This window comes from Salvelinus namaycush, chromosome 3, assembly GCF_016432855.1.
Source record: "Salvelinus namaycush isolate Seneca chromosome 3, SaNama_1.0, whole genome shotgun sequence".
NCBI classification, from domain to species: domain Eukaryota; kingdom Metazoa; phylum Chordata; class Actinopteri; order Salmoniformes; family Salmonidae; genus Salvelinus; species Salvelinus namaycush.
Window position 1 is genome coordinate 2,738,635 of NC_052309.1, and position 17,760 is coordinate 2,756,394.

Below are 17,760 nucleotides of genomic sequence, written 5' to 3' on the forward strand. Positions count from 1 at the left end.
AACCAAATGCATGCTTTTCAACCGTTCGCTGCCCGCACCCGCCCGACTAGCATCACCACCCTGGACGGTTCCGACCTAGAATATGTGGACAACTATAAATACCTAGGTGTCTGGCTAGACTGTAAACTCTCCTTCCAGACTCATATTAAACATCTCCAATCCAAAATCAAATCTAGAATCGGCTTTCTATTTCGCAACAAAGCCTCCTTCACTCACGCCGCCAAACTTACCCTAGTAAAACTGACTATCCTACCGATCCTCGACTTCGGCGATGTCATCTACAAAATAGCTTCCAACACTCTACTCAGCAAACTGGATGCAGTCTATCACAGTGCCATCCGTTTTGTTACCAAATCACCTTATACCACCCACCACTGCGACCTGTATGCTCTAGTCGGCTGGCCCTCGCTACATATTCGTCGCCAGACCCACTGGCTCCAGGTCATCTATAAGTCTATGCTAGGTAAAGCTCCGCCTTATCTCAGTTCACTGGTCACGATAACAACACCCACCCGTAGCACACGTTCCAGCAGGTATATCTCACTGATCATCCCCAAAGCCAACACCTCATTTGGCCGCCTTTCCTTCCAGTTCTCTGCTGCCAGTGACTGGAACGAATTGCAAAAATCGCTGAAGTTGGAGACTTATTTCCCTCACCAACTTTAAACATCAACTATCTGAGCAGCTGCAGCTGTACATAGTCCATCTGTAAATAGTCCATCTGTAAATAGCCCACCCAATCTACCTACCTCATCCCCATACTGTTTTTATTTTATTTACTTTTCTGCTCTTTTGCACACCAGTATCTCTACTTGCACATCATCATCTGCTCATTGATCACTCCAGTGTTAATATGCTAAATTGTAATTATTCGCTCCTATGGCCTATTTATTGCCTTCCTCCTCATGCCTTTTGCACACACTGTATATAGACTTTCTTTTTTCTACTGTGTCATTGACTTATTTATTGTGTTATTGGCTTGTTTGTTTACTCCATGTGTAACTCTGTGTTGTCTGTCACACTGCTTTGTTTTATCTTGGCCAGGTTGCAGTTGTAAATGAGAACTTGTTCTCAACTAGCCTACCTGGTTTAGGTCTAGACTTTGACTAGGCCATTACATAACATTTTTAAAATGTTGCTTTTCAGATGTAGACTTGCTTGTGTCTTTTTGGATCATTGTCTTGTTGCATGACCCAGCTGGGCTTTAGCTCACAGACGGATGGCCTGACATTCTCCTTGTAGAATTCTCTGATTTTTCAGAGCAGAATTCATGGTTCATTTATGGTTCCTTCAATGATGGCATGTCATCCAGGCCCCGAGGCAGCAAAGCATCCCCACACCATGATACGAACACCACCATGCTTGACCGTTCAATAGGAGATTCTTACTGTGGAATGCAGTGTTTGGTTTTTGCCAGACATAACAGGACCCATGTCGTCCAAATTGTGACCTCATGTGCATGGTTATGGAATGCTGAGTGAAGGATTTGCAATGAGAACCATATGTAATTGAAGTAACTACAATGGTCCGGAACATTCCCCTACCACCAAAACAAACAACCATCCGCATTGAGATTGCATGCTCTACTGTGTCCTTGGTTAGTTGATGGGAATGCTATGGAATGTTTATTAGCCAAGCGGAATCCTGTGCATGTCAACCATGTCCAAAAAGCCTTCATTTTATACATGTAACCATACATGACTATACCAAACATTAGCAAACACCTTCCTAATATTGAGTAGCACCTCCCCCTTTTGCCCTCAGATTCCGGCCTATGTCGACTAATGCTTCCCACAGTTGTGCCAAGTTGGCTGGATGTCCTTTGGGTGGTGGACCATTCTTGATACACACAACTGTTGCGTGTGAAAAACCCAGCAGCGTTGCAGTTCTTGACACAAACCGTTGCGCCTGGCACCTACTCCATACCCCATTCAAAGGCACAAATCTTTTGTCTTGCCCATTCACCCTCTTAAAAATCCTTCTTTAACCTGTCTCCTCCCATTCATCTACATTTTGAAGTGGATTTAACAAGGGACCTCTAAGGGTTCATCGCTTTCACCTGGATTCACCTGGTCAGTCTGTCATGGAAAGAGTATCCTTTAATGTTTTGTACATGCATGTACAGTGCCTTCAGAAAGTATTCATACCCCTTGACTTACTCCACATTTTGTTACAGCCTGAATTAAAAATGGATTAAATAAAACATTAACCATCTACACAATACATCATGACAAAGTGAAAACATGTTTTTAGACAAATGTATTAAATGAAATACAGAAATCTAATTTACATAAGTATTCACACCCGAGTCAATACTTTTTATAGAAGCAGCTGTAACACGGAACCCAAACCGGCTAAGCGTGTGCGCCATCGTGCATACATGTATTTTGTCCCCCCTACACCAAACGCGATCACGACACGCAGGTTAAAATATCAAAACAAACTCTGAACCAATTATATTAATTTGGGGACAGGTCGAAAAGCATTAAACATTTATGGCTAGTTAGCTTGCTGTTGCTATCTAATTTGTCCTATTTAGCTAGCTTGCTGTTGCTATCTAATTTGTCCTGGGATATAAACATTGAGTTGTTGTTACCTGAAATGCACAAGGTCCTCTACTCTGCCAATTAATCCACACATAAAACGGTCAACCGAATCGTTTCTAGTCATCTCTCCTCCTTCCAGGCTTTTTCTTCTCTTGACTTTATATTGCGATTGGCAACTTTCATAAATTAGGTGCATTACCGCCACTGTTCTCATTCGTCTTTCAGTCACCCACGTGGGTATAACCAATGAGGATACCTGTGGGTACCTGCTTCTATAAACCAATGAGATGGGAGAGGCAGGACTTTCAGCGCGATCTGCGTCAAATGGTACTGATTTCTATTTTAGCCCTTGGCAACGCAGACGCTTGCAAGCGGTGTGGGTGGAATAATTGAATAACATAGATTTCCACATTTATTTTGCAACGCGAGCGGTATGGTCAGCCTAGCCTGTAAGTCTCTAAGAGCTCTGCACACCTGGATTGTACAACATTTGCCCATTTTATTTATTATTATTTTTTATTTAAAAAATTCTTCAACCTCTGTCAAGTTGTTTGTTGATCATTGCTAGACAGCCATTTTCAAGTCTTGCCATCGATTTTCAAGATTTTTAAGTCAACTGTAATTAAGCCACTAAGGAACATTCAATGTAGTCTTGGTAAGCAACTCCAGTGTAGATTTGGCCATGTGTTTTAGGTTATTTTCCTGCTGAAAGGTGAATTCATCTCCCAGTGCTTGTTGGAAAGCAGACAACCAGGTTATCCTCTAGGATTTTGTGCATATTCCATCTCTTTTAAGCCTAAAAACCTCTAGTCCTTGCTGTTGAAGATCATACCCATAACATGATGCAGCCACCACCATGCTTGAAAATATGAAGTGGTACTCATTGATGTATTGGATTGGCCCCAAACATAACACTTTATCAGGACAAGAAGTTCATTTCCTTGCCACATTCTTTGCAGTATTATTTAAGTGCCTTGTTGCAAACATGATGCATGTTTTGGAATATATTTTTATTCTGTACAGACTTCCTTTTTTTCCCCCTCTGTTATTTATGTTAGTTATTGTGGCGTAACTACAATGTTGTTGATCCATCCTCAGTTTTCTATCACAGCTATTAAACTCTAACTGTTTTAATCTCACCTCATTGTCAAATCCCTGAGCAGTTTCCTTCCTCACCGGCAACTGAGTTAGGAAGGACACCTGTATCTTTGTAGTGACTGGGTGTATTGATACACCATCCAAAGCCTAATTTAATAACTTCATGCTCAAAGGGATATTCAGCATCTGCTTTTATTTGTTTTTTTGTTATTTTTACACATCTACCAATTGGTGACCTTTGTAAGGCATTGAAAAACCTCCCTGGTCTTTGTGGTTAAATGTTTGCTTGAAATTCACTACTCTCCTGAGGGACTTTATCTGTATGTGTGAGGTACAGAGACTGGGTAGTTATTAAACAAATCATGTTATTATTGAACATGGAATGAGTTAAGCAAAATGTCACTTTGACATTTATTGGGTATTGTGTGTGTCGATCTGTGACAATCTTAATTTCAATACATTTTACATTCAGGCTGTGTAACAACAAAATGTGGAAAAGTGAAGGGGTGTGAATACTTTTTGAAGGCTGTGTGTGACTGCGATTTTTATTTGCTTGTAGTCCTCTATATTCTTGTATACCAGTGCCCTGCTTTTACTAACAGATTCATAAAGTTTTGTTTTTGTGGAAATAAACCAATTGATTGCAGGTGTTACTACCACTAAACTAGAGGGTACAAGTAGAGACCTTAGTTCAACCCAGCCCCCATATTATTCCTAGTCAGGAATGTGTCCTGCTCCGAGACGAACTAAAGAAATGATACCCTCTGTCTATATCCAAAATGGCTCCCTATGACATGCTCTACTTTTGACAAGTCACAATTACCTTTTTTCCCAAAGGAAGTGCACTACGTAGGGAACACAGTACTATTCTGTTTACAACGTTATGACTGTGACAGAGCAACACTGTCTGTCCAAACACAAAGTCTTCACCTCCAGTGATGTCATATATAACCTACTTTGTGTAAAATAGTAGTTTGTTTGTTTGTCCGGTTTATTAGTTACCTACAGATTTTGTTAGCTACCATGTTCGTGGGAATGGAGTTGTTTAACTAGGTTAAGTAATGTGTTGGGTTTTCGTGATTTAAGTGGCTTTTCTGCTTCCTGCTTATCACTTCAATTCTAGACAGTATGATCTAAAAAAATAATAAAAAAAGGTCTTGTGGTGATACCTAGTGCCCTCAAAGCTTGTTTAGTTTGTGCGATAAAAAAAAAAAAAAAAACTGATAGCTGGTTAGCATGATACTGTACAGTTTGCTGCCTGCCTGCTGCTATTTTTAGAGCCCTAGCTACTCCCTGGCCTGGCTCTCTGCCTCATCATTGATCTGAGTCCCAAACCCTGATAACAAAGCTTATCTGATGGTGCTGCCTGACTGGAGTAGTTTAAGGCTGCTTTTAACCAAGGGCCCATGTGGCTCAGTTGGCTTGCAACATCAGGGTTGTGGGTTCGATTCCCATGGGGGACCAGTATGAAAATGTATGCACTCACTACTGTAATTTGCTTTGGATAAGAACGTCTGCTAAATGACTAAAATGTTAATGTCAAGTATATAGGGAATAGGGTGCAGTCTTACTGTGGGATCTCCTTCAAGTGCGTTAAGTGTTTGGGTTGTTGGACTGCCTTTTTGTCTCTCTGTTGAATTTTATCAAGTATGGGTGTTGCCTTGAAACTCAAGTGTTTATGATGGTACGGATAGGAATTGGAGTTGTACATGGATTTTCTTGAGTAAAATTACTTACAATGACATCCAGCTTTTCCAGTGAGGTCTTTGCAAGACGGTCAAAAATAATTCAACAGGAAACATCCTATTTACTTTGTGAATTCCAGTCTTTGAAAAAATGTTGTACTTAAACCTTTTTTTCCCCGTCTTTTTTCTTTCTTCTCTTCCTCTCGGAGGAGCAAAATATCAGTCCGTCAAAGAAAGGAATTTTGCAATGCAGCTCTAACATTCCTTTGTATATTTTTAAGACGTTAGTTCAGTGTAACTCAACCTCCTGAGTGTTGCTTTGTAGGAAAGGAGAATTACTCCATTTCTGAGGGCCCATTTCTCTCTCTCACACCTTTCAAACCAAGAGTTTTATTTATTTTTTTCGACCTTGAGCATCCCGACAACATTTCTTTATCTGAAAGGTATTGGCGGCGAACCAAGCCTCTACTTTTTATTTCCGCCCAACCGACCTAGTCATGATTGCGGTAAAGTTCTGCCTATGGCTTAGTATGTAATGCTGATGCTCTTAAGTTCTTGATGGTTGCTAGGTGGCAGCAGTTAACCATCATCCTGGCGTTTTCTGAACTTTGGCTAGCTAAGCTCCTGCGCAGAAACACGTCATCGGGTGTAACGGTCATCTCATGCCAAACTGCGGATGTGCAAACTAAAGACGCGCCTTTTCATTTTTGTCAATAAAAATGTACTTTCACAAAGTTGGAGTAATAACGGGACTTAATAATAATGAATTTCCCCAAACATTATTTCCTACTGACCCCCATTGTAAAACAGGCGACTTCCTTGTTGATAATTTTTGCTGTGTTTCCTCTGAAAAAAAGTTGTTCATTTTGGAGTAGAATGTACCTTTAAAAAGTCCCTAGAACTGAGCTGCTCAGTCCTTCTATATAAAAAAATGATCCGGGGGAGGACACCGGACCCCCAAAACAAGGAGGGGAAGGACTTCTCCTTAAACACCCCCCCCCCTCCCGGGTCCTCCCCTCAGATAATTTTTATGTAGAAGGACTTTCTTCTCCAAAATGAATTAAAATAAAATGTCTATAATTTCCACCTCCCAGAAATCAGCCGAATAACATATTGGTAAAATTGTTTTAAAAATATATACACTTCAACATATTGGCTATAAATAAATAGGCTGAGGCATGGGGTTGCCGATCTGCATTTACCCTACTGGGCTAATTATTAGCTAGATCCCAAATGTGATCATTTTAACTACTTTGCATCCTATTGATGAATTTTATGCCCTAAAAACATGCATAAACTGTGAGAATAATGTGGGCCTACCTGTTAGGGTAACATGCCACCTGCCTGTACTTCTCACTTCATGTCACTATTTTTCCTCCCAACACTTTCCCTGGTTGCCACTACTCTAAAAATGTCATCGGTCTCATCGCAATTTAAGTCAGTCCCTCAAAAATAATTGTGTTTTGGTGGTGTTACCCTACAATTGACTCGTGTTACATTTAGCCCCTCTCTCCCCTATGCACTCATGGTGAATTGCTGAGTGGTAATGTGCTTTAACGATGACGCTACTAAAAACTCTGAAATGGTGCAGTTAGTGCATATTTAGGAATTGACAAATAAATTAAGTAGGAATGGAATGCTGGGAACATCTCTTTAGCAAAGGGAATTTTAAAACGGCTGTTTTCCTGTGATTGCAAGAATTGTTGTGCATTGACTGCTTGTCAGAATGCAGGTTTTCCGCCCTATGGCACTCGTTACTTGAATGCTCCTCGAGAGTAATGTTTCTCTCTGAGGACACAACGAGCAGACTAGGTAAATAGGTTCAACTATTGTACCATGGGGTTATCTGACTTTTCTCTATACATTTACTCATTTTGTTGTCAGAGGAAAAGGAAATGTGGACTGTTCTAGCATCTTCAAACTGCGCCTTGACAAATGTTTAAAAAATATTGGCATGGCGGCAATGATTTTGCCTTGGCTCAGTGCCACAGTTGAATGAGTGCAGTGGGAACACTGACTGTGTTTTTAAATATATTTATTGACGGTTATTTTATTTTCATGACTGTCTTCATCCATAACCGTACTAAATCATCATACCTGCAGGCTTTGATTAAAGTCTCTCGGCTAAAGCAACTGAAGTCCTAACAATTGAGATTCATGATGATGTGCTGTGTGACTGTTGTATTGAATCAAGACGCTCCGGTTCCCTCTCATCCCATGCTGTCTCCCTCCAGACCCCTCTGCCCTGGGCTTCATCATCTCTCCCTGGTCCCTGTTGTTGATGCCCTCAGGCAGCATCTCCTTCACAGACGAGAACGTGACGCAGCAGGACCTGAGGGCCTTCACAGCTCCAGAAGTCCTGGAGGGAGTCACTCTCTCATCTCTGTCAGATATAGAGAAGGTATTTATCATACTGTGTATTATTATGTTAGAAGGTGCAGTGGTCAAACAGGGAAATGGTTCCAATCGTTTTCCACCATTTTTTGATTTTTCCCATAGGGGATTTTTAGAAACATTTAAAATAAGAACTGTTTTGTGTAGGCTTATCCTTTTGATAACCGTGTAAATCTCTCTGACAAAGGTGACTTTTTTTTTTAATAGATTTTTATATTTTACTCTCGGATTTGTAAATGCTAATGAGCATCAAAGTAGACGTCATGTAAAACTTTCCTGTCTCTCTGCCTCTCGCTCTCTGCCTCTGTCGTTTCTCTTCGCTCTCTCTCGTCTCATAGAGAAGATACTGTATTGTTTCAGTAGCAACACATCTGTTTGTGGGGTTGTTGCTTTGTGTACATAAAAAAACTGTCAATCAAAAGCATAACAGAGTGTGGTAGGGTTGGGGTCAATTCCATTTCAGTTTACTTCCTGAATTGACCCCAACATACCTCCTATCTCTGGCCAAGAATCACATACCTCAACACACAGCGCTGTACACAGTCAATAGTGACTATCCACTGTAACTGTATAGGTTAGGCTACAATAAGGTTTCGATTCTCATTTATAATAGAAATAAATATGAATGATATTACAACATCCTATGCTTTTCTCTTTTTTTATGTTTTTAATATATTTTTTAAATTTTACCCCCTTTTCTCCCTAATTTTCGTGGTATCCAATCGCTAGTAATTACTATCTTGTCTCATCGCTACAACTCCTGTACGGGCTCGGGAGAGACGAAGGTCGAAAGTCATGTGTCCTCCGAAGCACAACCCAACCAAGCCGCACTGCTTAACACAGCGCGCCTCCAACCCGGAAGCCAGCCGCACCAATGTGTCGGAGGAAACACCGTGCACCCGGCCCCCTTGGTTAGCGCGCACTGCGCCCGGCCCGCCACAGGAGTCGCTGGAGCGCGATGAGACAAGGATATCCCTACCGGCCAAACCCTCCCTAACCCGGACGACGCTAGACCAATTGTGCGTCGCCCCACGGACCTCCCGGTTATGCTTTTCTCTTTTATTTGCACTATAAATGCCATGCTCTGTATAATTACAGAGAGGACATGGCGATTATGAGGGGTTTGTGAATCACATTCATAACTCAAGAAATTGTAGTTTTACTCTTTTAAGCTTGTGGTGAACTCTGACTGTTCCTAAGACATTCAAGGCTATGATGTTGCATTCTTTGGCAATCCTCTAGTTATTCTTTCCTTCACCAAGCCCAACTCTGAGGGGAAGCTATTCCTCTGCTCTTGGGAGCTTTCCTGCAGAATTCTATGGAATAGAACAGGTTTGGATCTAGTCGCTTAGTTCCAGAACAGAACAAAGGGTCAGGATATTGTTGTACTAGTCAGACGAGAGCTCGTCCTCCCTTGTTTCCCCCCCCCCCCCCCCCCCCAACTACAGCTGCTACTTTTTTTGTGTGTGTCTAAATGATTGGAACCACTTATCCTGTTTGTATTTATTTATTAATTTTTCACAGATGCACATGTATTCCCTTGGAATGACCTTGTTTTGGGGAGCTGACTATGAGGTTCCACAGAGTCAGGTACAGCTACAACATTCATAATCCATAGATGATATATTCACAAGTTGGAAACGGATCAGCAATCATGTTTTTCTAATTTGCAGAAATTATGTTTTTATGTCAACTTCTCGTCCCGTGTAAGTGTTCATTAACCCCTCTGTGATGTCTGTCTCAGCCGATGAAGCTGGGTGAGCACCTGAACAGTATTCTCCTCAACATGTGTGACGACACCACCCTGAGCCGTATGTCTGTTCTCACCGTAATGGACGCCTGCAGCACACACATCAGAAATTCTAGCTGCGAACCCTCCTTCACACACATCAGAAAGCTGGTCCGACTGGTGCTGGGCAGCCTCTCCCAGGTAAACAACTACAACACATCACTGTTAGCTAGTGTTGTAACATTTATAATGGACCTGTGGGTTTAATGCCCCTTATTCTTAACAAAATACAGTATGCTTGGGCGGTATAGAGCTTTTCATACCATTCTTACGGTATTACCTGGATAGCACTCAAGGGGTGCGTAAAAAAACACAAAAATAATTCCTTCCTGTTGGCAATCTTACCAGAATGCTAACAAAATTAGCAAAAGTAATAGCTAAATCAGATGGACGTTGTTAGCTAAATGCTCACGAACATAAACTAATTGCAAGGACAGGCAAATTCGGCTCAAAGTTATAGAAGCATAGCTAGTAGCTACCGAGTGTCAGTTTTGGTGAGTGTGGACATTTACAGGCGAAAGTGAACGAGAGAAATTGTCCAAATGAAGAAAGTTGTGATGCATGTGTTAGCAGGTGATGTTGTTGTTTAAATAACACAGACCCCAAAGCAAATCAGGGGGAGAAATAGTTTTATTCGAAGAAGACAAATCATACGAGGAGGTAGATGGTCATTCTCCCCTGTCCTCAGTGATGCTCTCCTGTGATTCTCTCCACAGAACAGAGGGACAGGATATAGTTTTATAACCCAGCCCTAGCCTGTGGTTGACCAATTAGAAGTCCTTGCAGTACAACTGGGCCAATGGCCAAATAACAAGTATCCTGTTTCAGGCTCAATGTATAGACACATTCCTCCCATGTCTCTGACCCATTGATCAATAATTCCCTATTACAGAAAAAACACTATTTCCATTCATCGTTAATTCGATTTTACTTCTCCTCTTGACCTCTCGTACTCGGTCTCTGCGTTGTGTATTTATCTTCAAAAAATTCTTAGAAATGCTTTTCTGAAGGAAGAGCAGCATGTGTACGCGGAGCGGAGGGCAGAAGAACGGAGGAACAAGATAGCAAACATTTAGTAGTGAATTGCATATGTGTAACTTCCTCACCTCGTGTGCTGCACCACAGAGATTCTCCAATAGATATAGAACTCTATGGACTCACCAGCTCCCTCTTTCTACCGTTGTGCTATTTACTAACTAACACGTGACTGGCTCAACTTTTCTGGGGGAACTATGGTAAGCTTCATAATGTGACCGGTGAAATGAGGAACGCAATCTGCTTTTTCTCCTAAGGTATTACACAAGTTGACTGCAGGTATTTAACTTAAAGTAGCTACAAATATTTCAATTTATTGGGAAAAACTTAAAATAAATCATTTTGATGGTATTTTTCCAAAAATACCCAGGTATTTGGTATATTGCCCAAGCCTAAAACACATTAATTCTCTATAGTCATATTTTGATCTATAATAGAGAACTCTTAACTGTTTAGTGAAGCCCATTGCCAAATGGCAAAGCTTGAAACATAACAGTTTGAAGGGACTCTACTTTACCTACTGTGCGCCCCGCTCAGCCTGGTCAAAGCTCTTCTCTGTTCTGGCTTCCCAATGACAGAACAAGCTTCCCCATAACGTCAGTACAGCGGAGTCCGAGCCAGTCTTCCCAAAATGTCTGAAACCCTACCTCAGAGTATCTTAATTAAATACCACTGCGCTTGTCTTTTACTACTACCACTGACTTTGCTGAAAGCTACTTTGAGGGGAAAATGCTACGATTGTGGTATGCTGTCTCCCTAGCTCCAGTATCTTAAGATGAATGCACTAACGTAAGTTGCTCTGGATAAGAGTGTCTGCTAAATGACTAAAATGTATGACTGAATCCAATACGGTCTTTCCCTGTGTCACACTCCCTAGCTTCTCATCGAAGTGCAAGCAGAGGATGGACAACAGGCTTAAAGGCCGTTATCTGATTGGTTACAGCACAACGTAACCAATATACCATGTTTCTGTTGTGAGGAATGTGGTCCACGTCAACCCCAAGTGATTTTATGACACCTCAGACAGACTATTTAATGTCCCCTTCAGCTCCTTGTGATAACCTCAACCATTGTCTTTTTTTCTTTCTTGCTTTCCTTTATTCTCACTCTCTCCTTCCTGCTCACTCTCTCATTTTGCTCGCTCTTTCTCATTTTCTTGCGTGCTCTTGCCCATTTGTTCTCTCTCTCTCTCGCTCCCACTTTTTCTGTCTTTCTCCATCAGTTGGATGGCCTGCTGTCCCAGAGTGATAGGGAGTCTATTCCAGAGAGGAGCAAGGAGATTCGGGAGAGGCTTCGGGGCAAAGGCCTTCCCTCAGGTAACATGATCCTCACAATCTCAACCTCCCAACCTCCTGCATAGAGGCTTGTAGTGACAATAGAGAACCTTACCCTCTACCTCTGTGTACACACACACACACACACACACACACACACACTGTGGGGTCCGAAATGATTGACACCCTTGATAAATATGAGCAATAATGACGAAAATAAAGAATTAAAATACTGAGCGACATTGTATGCCACTTTTTTTTTGGTGCATTTTATACTAATACAATTGCTCAGATTTTAATACTTTTTCTCAACAAGGTAGGGGTTCAAATTATTGACACCCCTAAAGATTTTTATAAATGAAGTAGTCCAAGTGTAGTATTTTGTCCATATATTTCCAGCACACAATGCCTAAATCAAGCTTCGGACTCTACAAACTTGTTGGAATCATTTGCAGTTGTGCCCAGTAGGCATGAATGACTAAATATTGTATTGTCATTTTGGAGTCACTTTTATTTTAAATAAGAATAGAATGTTTGTAAACCCTTTTCTACATTAATGTGGATGCTACCATATTTACGGATAATCCAGACTGAATCGTGAATAATGATGAGTGAGAAAGTTACAGATGGTCAAAGATAATACCCTCAAAAACATGCTAACCTCTCCTGTTATTGGTAATGGTGAGAGTTTAGCATGTCTTTGGCCCTCCGTAACTTTCACTCATCATTATTCACGGTTCTTTCAGGATTATCCGTATTCATGGTAGCATCCACATTAATGTAGAAGTGTTTAGAACTATATTCTATTGTTATTTACAATAAAAGTGAATCCAAAATGATACAATGTGTTTTACCATTCATTTCTTTTGGGCAAAAAAATTATCTGAGACACAACCAAAACAAACTGCAAATACATCCAATAAATTTGAGTCACAAACTTGATGTAATCATTGTGTGCTAGGAATATGGGACCAAATACTAAACTTTTGGCTAATAATTTCCCTCGTTTAAAAAAATATATATATATATTTTGAATTTTATGCAGGTATTATTTCTCATCTTCATCAAGGGTGTCAATCATTTAGGGCGCCACTACAGGAAGGTGGGCACCGTGCCTTCAGAAAGTACTCACCTTGACGTTCTCCACTTTCCATTTTGTTGTAACATCCTGAATTTAAAATGGATTAAATTGAGATTTTGTGTCACTGGCCTACACACAATACCCCATAATGTCAAAGTGTAATTATGTTTTTAGAAATGTTTACAAATTTAATTAAAAATTAAAAGCTGAAATGTTTTGAGTTTAATTTATTCAACCCCTTTGTTTTTGGTAAGCCTAGATAAGTTCAGGCGTAAATGTGCTTAAAAAGGCACATTGATTGGACTCACTCTGTGTGCAATAATAGTGTTTAACCTTATCTTTGAATGACTACCTCATCTCTGTACCCCACACATATAATTATATCTGTAATGTCCATCTGTCGAGCAGTGAATTTCAAACACAGATTCAACCACAAAGACCAGGGAGGTTTTCTAATGCTTCACAAAGAAGGGCACCTATTGGTAGATGGGTAAAAAAAAAAATAACATTGAATATGCCTTTGAGCATTATGAAGTTATTGATTAGGCTTTGGATGGTGTATCAATACACCCAGTCACTACAAAGATACAGGTGTCCTTTCTAACTCAGTTGTCAGAGAGGAAGGAAACCGCTCAGGGATTTTCACCATGAGGCCAATGGTGACTTTAAAACAGTACCAGAGTTTAATGGCGGTGATAAATCTGGGGATGGGTTAACATTGTAGTTCCTCCACAATATTAACCTAAATGACAGAGTGAAAAGAAGGAAGCCTGTACAGAATAAAAATATTCCAAAACATGCATCCTGTTGGTAATAACGCAATAAAGTAAAATGGCAAAAAATGTGGCAAAGAAATTAAATTTGTCCTAATTCAAATCAAATGTATTTATATAGCCCTTCTTACATCAGCTGATATCTCAGTGCTATACAGAAACCCAGCCTAAAACCCCAAACAGCAAGTATTGCAGGTGTAGAAGCACGGTGGCTAGGAAAAACTCTCTAGAAAGGCCAACACCTAGTAAGAAACCTAGAGGAACCAGGCTATGTGGGGTGGCCAGTCCTCTTCTAGCTGTGCCGGGTGGAGATTATAACAGAACATGGCCAAGATGTTCAAATGTTCATAAATGACCAGCATGGTCAAATAATAGTAATCACAGTGAACAAGTCAGGGTTCCATAGCCGCAAGCAGAACAGTTGAAACTGGAGCAGCAGCACGGCCAGGTGGACTGGGGACAACAAGGAGTCATCATGCCAGGTAGTCCTGGTGCATGGTCCTAGGGCTCAGGTCCTCCGAGAGAGAAAGAGAGAATTGGAGAGAGCATACTTAAATTCACACAGAACACCGGATAAGACAGGAGAAATACTCCAGATATAAGACTGACCCTAGCCCCCCGACACATAAACTACTGCAGCATAAATACTGGAGGCTGAGACAGGAGGGGTCAGGAGACACTGTGGCCCCATCCGAAGGTACCCCCAGACAGGGCCAAACAGGCAGGATATAACCCCACCCACTTTGCCAAAGCACAGCCCCCACACCACTAGAGGGATATCTTCAACCACCAACTTACCATCCTGAAACAAGGCCGAGTATAGCCCACAAAGATCTCCGCCATGGCACAACCCAATCCAGACCACGTCAGAAGACCACGTCAGTGACTCAACCCACTCAAGTGACGCACCCCTCCTAGGGACGGCATGGAAGAGCACCAGTAAGCCAAAGTATTATGTTTGGGGCAAATCCAACAACACATCACTGAGTTGCACTCTTCAGATTTTCAAGCATGGTGGTGGCTGCACCATGTTATGGGTATGCTTGTCATTGGCAAGGCCTAGGGAGTTTTTTTTATTTTTAGGATGAAACGGAATGGAGCTAAGCACAGGCAGAATCATAGAGGTTAAACCTGGTTAAGTCTGCTTTTCAACAGACACTGGGAGACAAATTCACCTTTCAGCAGGACCATAACCTAAAATTCATGGTAAAAAATACACTGGAGTTGCTTACCAAGACGACGTTGGCATAGTTAGTTTTGACTTAATTCGTTTTGAAAATCGATGGCACGACTTAAATGGCTGTCTAACAATGATCAACAACCAACTTGACAGAGTTTGAAGAATTTAAATATTGTACAATCCAAAGCTCTTAAACTTAAACAGAAAGCATTGACACAGGTGTGAATACTTATGTAAATTCGATTTATGTAGTTCATTTTCAAATACATTTGCCAAAATTACTAAGAGCATGTTTTCACTTTGTCATTATTGTCTTGTGTGCAGTAGAAGGGTGAGAAAATAGATTTAATGTTGAATTCAGGGTGTACCAACAGTGTGGAAAACGTCAAGGGGTGTGAATGCTTTCTGAAGGCACTGTACATACTTACGGTTGGCCTACAGTCAATTCACCTGACTGAGTATACACCTGATTTGATGAATATCTGATCTAATGACTTTCTGAGTCATGTCAGTGTTGCTGCTGTTACTGGGAGGAAGTGATTCACAATTTCAACAGAGACGGGCCTTGGTCTGGTTCTAACAGGCTTGGTCTCCTCTAGCTGATGGAAGAAAATAAATCCCTGGGGGTGTTACAGTAGGCGGGCTGAACATAACACTGACTATAGAGACCCTGGTAGGCTGGTATAGACAAGTTGGGACAGTGAACTGAACACTAGTTTTAGTTCATAGATCCTTCTTTTTAATGGGAGGCGGTGCATTACCACTGTCCTAATGTTGACTGACTCCCACACTTCCTGAACCATGGCCAAGAGGGAGGTGCTCAGAAGACAAGTCAGTGGTGAGAGAAAAATGAACGGCCTTGAAATGTGCTAGAAGTTAGCTAATAGAATTGGTGTGGATACAATAGAAAGTATCAAGTGTACATGTGTGGATTTTAAGTATAATCCAAGGGTTTTGAAGTGTTTCTTAAGGTAGGAAGATCCAGGGGCTTTCTGTGTTACCCTTGTAGATTAAACTCCGTCACTCCTCAGGGCATCAGACTTTTTATTAATACTTTAAAGATGCCTACTTCCTTCGATGAAAAAAATGGGAGGGGAGAGGTGGGTTATGTAACCATTGCATGGTATTGATTATAGTTCCTAAGCTGGTCTGGGTTCAATACTAATTTAAATACTTTAGCTGGACTTGATTGAGCATGCCTGGCACAATGGAACCAATATAAAAGTCTCAAAAGACCAACCTCCTCCCACCTGGCACTCCAGGCAGGCTAAAGCAAAACCTAGAAGTATTTGAGCGGCATAGACTAAGATACAGTAGGATAGAATACAGTGTATACATATGAGATGAGTAATGCAAAATATGTAAACATTATTAAAGTGTCTAGTGTTCCATTGTTTAAGTGGCCAGTGATTTCACGGCCTATGTACATTCCACCAGCCTCTGTGCTAGTGATGGCTATTTAAAAGTCTGATGGCCTTGAGCTGTTTTTCAGTCTCTCGGTCCCAGCTTTGATGCAACTGTACTGACCTCGCCTTCTGGATGATAGCGGGGTGAACAGGCAGTGGCTCGGGTGGTTGTTGTCCTTGATGATCTTTTTGGCCTTCCTGTGACATTGGGTGCTGTAGGTGTCCCCCAGGTAGTTTACCCCCGGTGATGCATTTGGCAGACCGCAACAACCTCTTGAGAGCCCTGCGGTTGCGGGCGGTGCAGTTGCCGTACCAGGCAGAGATACAGCCCGACAGGTTGCTCTCAATTGTGCATGTGTAAAAGTTTGAGGCTTTTAGGTGCCAAGCCAAATTTCTTCACCACACTGTGTGGGTGTACCATTTTCAGTTTCATTGATGTTTACGCCAAGGAACTTGAAACTTTCCACCTTCTCCACTGCGGTCCCGTTGATGGGGGGGGGGGGTTAATCTCTCTGCTGTTTCCTGAAGTCCACGATCAGTTTTGTTAACGTTAAGTGTGAGGTTATTTTCCTGGCACCACACTCCCAGGGCCCTCAACACCTCCCTGTAGGCTGTCTCGTCATTGTTGGTAATCAGGCCTACTACTGTAGTGTCGCCTGCGAACTTGATTGAGTTGGAGGCATGTGCGGTCACGCAGTCATGGGTGAACATCAATTGTGTCTTTCTTTCTGCAGATCAGACATGTCAGTGGTTAGAGTTGAAGTGACTGTGGAGAAAATGCTGTCATTGCTTTGTTTTTCATGCTGGGCGACGTGATTGTTTTCCTTCTGCTTTAGTACCACAGCGCTGACTGTGCTGTGGCAGCTTACCCATGCCAACCACCACTAATAGTTCTAGATAAACCTCCTGGAAACAATTCTCTGAATGTTGCAACTAAGAATGAAAGGCCAATGGAGCCTCAAAACAAAGATTCTATTTCGTTATTTTTTTTAATCAATCTTGTCCTGGTCTGTCTGCTTCCATAGCAACAGTGTTCCTGGAAAAGTTTCTGTCTGCCCCATAGCGAGTGTTCCTGGAAAAAAATTAATTCTGTCTTTGATGTTCTGTTTTACTGTAGAGATGGAGCCATATGCTTTGTAGATTAAAGCAAGGCACTACATGTTTTATAGGCCCGAGTCCCCTCCCCCTCTCGCCAACATTAGCTGCTCCGTCTCTCTCGTTCTTCAGTCGGAAGAGGTCCCAGATCTATTTGTGCAGTTTTCACAACTCCTTATGGTTGTGACAGCATTGGCAAGACAACACAGATCGGACACCAAGCTAGTTATACAGTGCCTTCGGGAAAGTATTCAGACCCATTGACTTTTTCCACATTTTATGTTGCAGCCTTATTCTAAAATGGATTAAATAACCCATAATGACAAAGCAAAAACATGTTTTTAGAAGTTTTTGCAAATGTATTACAAATTTTAAAAAACTCATTTTATATATGTATTCAGACC

The 17,760-nt window shown here is 41.4% G+C and overlaps 1 protein-coding gene across 1 annotated transcript in view; it reads left to right on the top strand.

The window, feature by feature from the left end:
• The window catches only part of ptpn13 (protein tyrosine phosphatase non-receptor type 13), a 117,645-nt gene that overhangs the window by 10,177 nt on the left and 89,708 nt on the right, over positions 1-17,760 (top strand). Inside the window, exons 3-6 of the mRNA XM_038989535.1 lie at positions 7,564-7,730; positions 9,248-9,313; positions 9,468-9,653; positions 11,770-11,863. Coding sequence (XP_038845463.1) covers positions 7,564-7,730; positions 9,248-9,313; positions 9,468-9,653; positions 11,770-11,863 — 513 coding nt within the window. The remainder of the gene's footprint in view (positions 1-7,563; positions 7,731-9,247; positions 9,314-9,467; positions 9,654-11,769; positions 11,864-17,760) is intronic.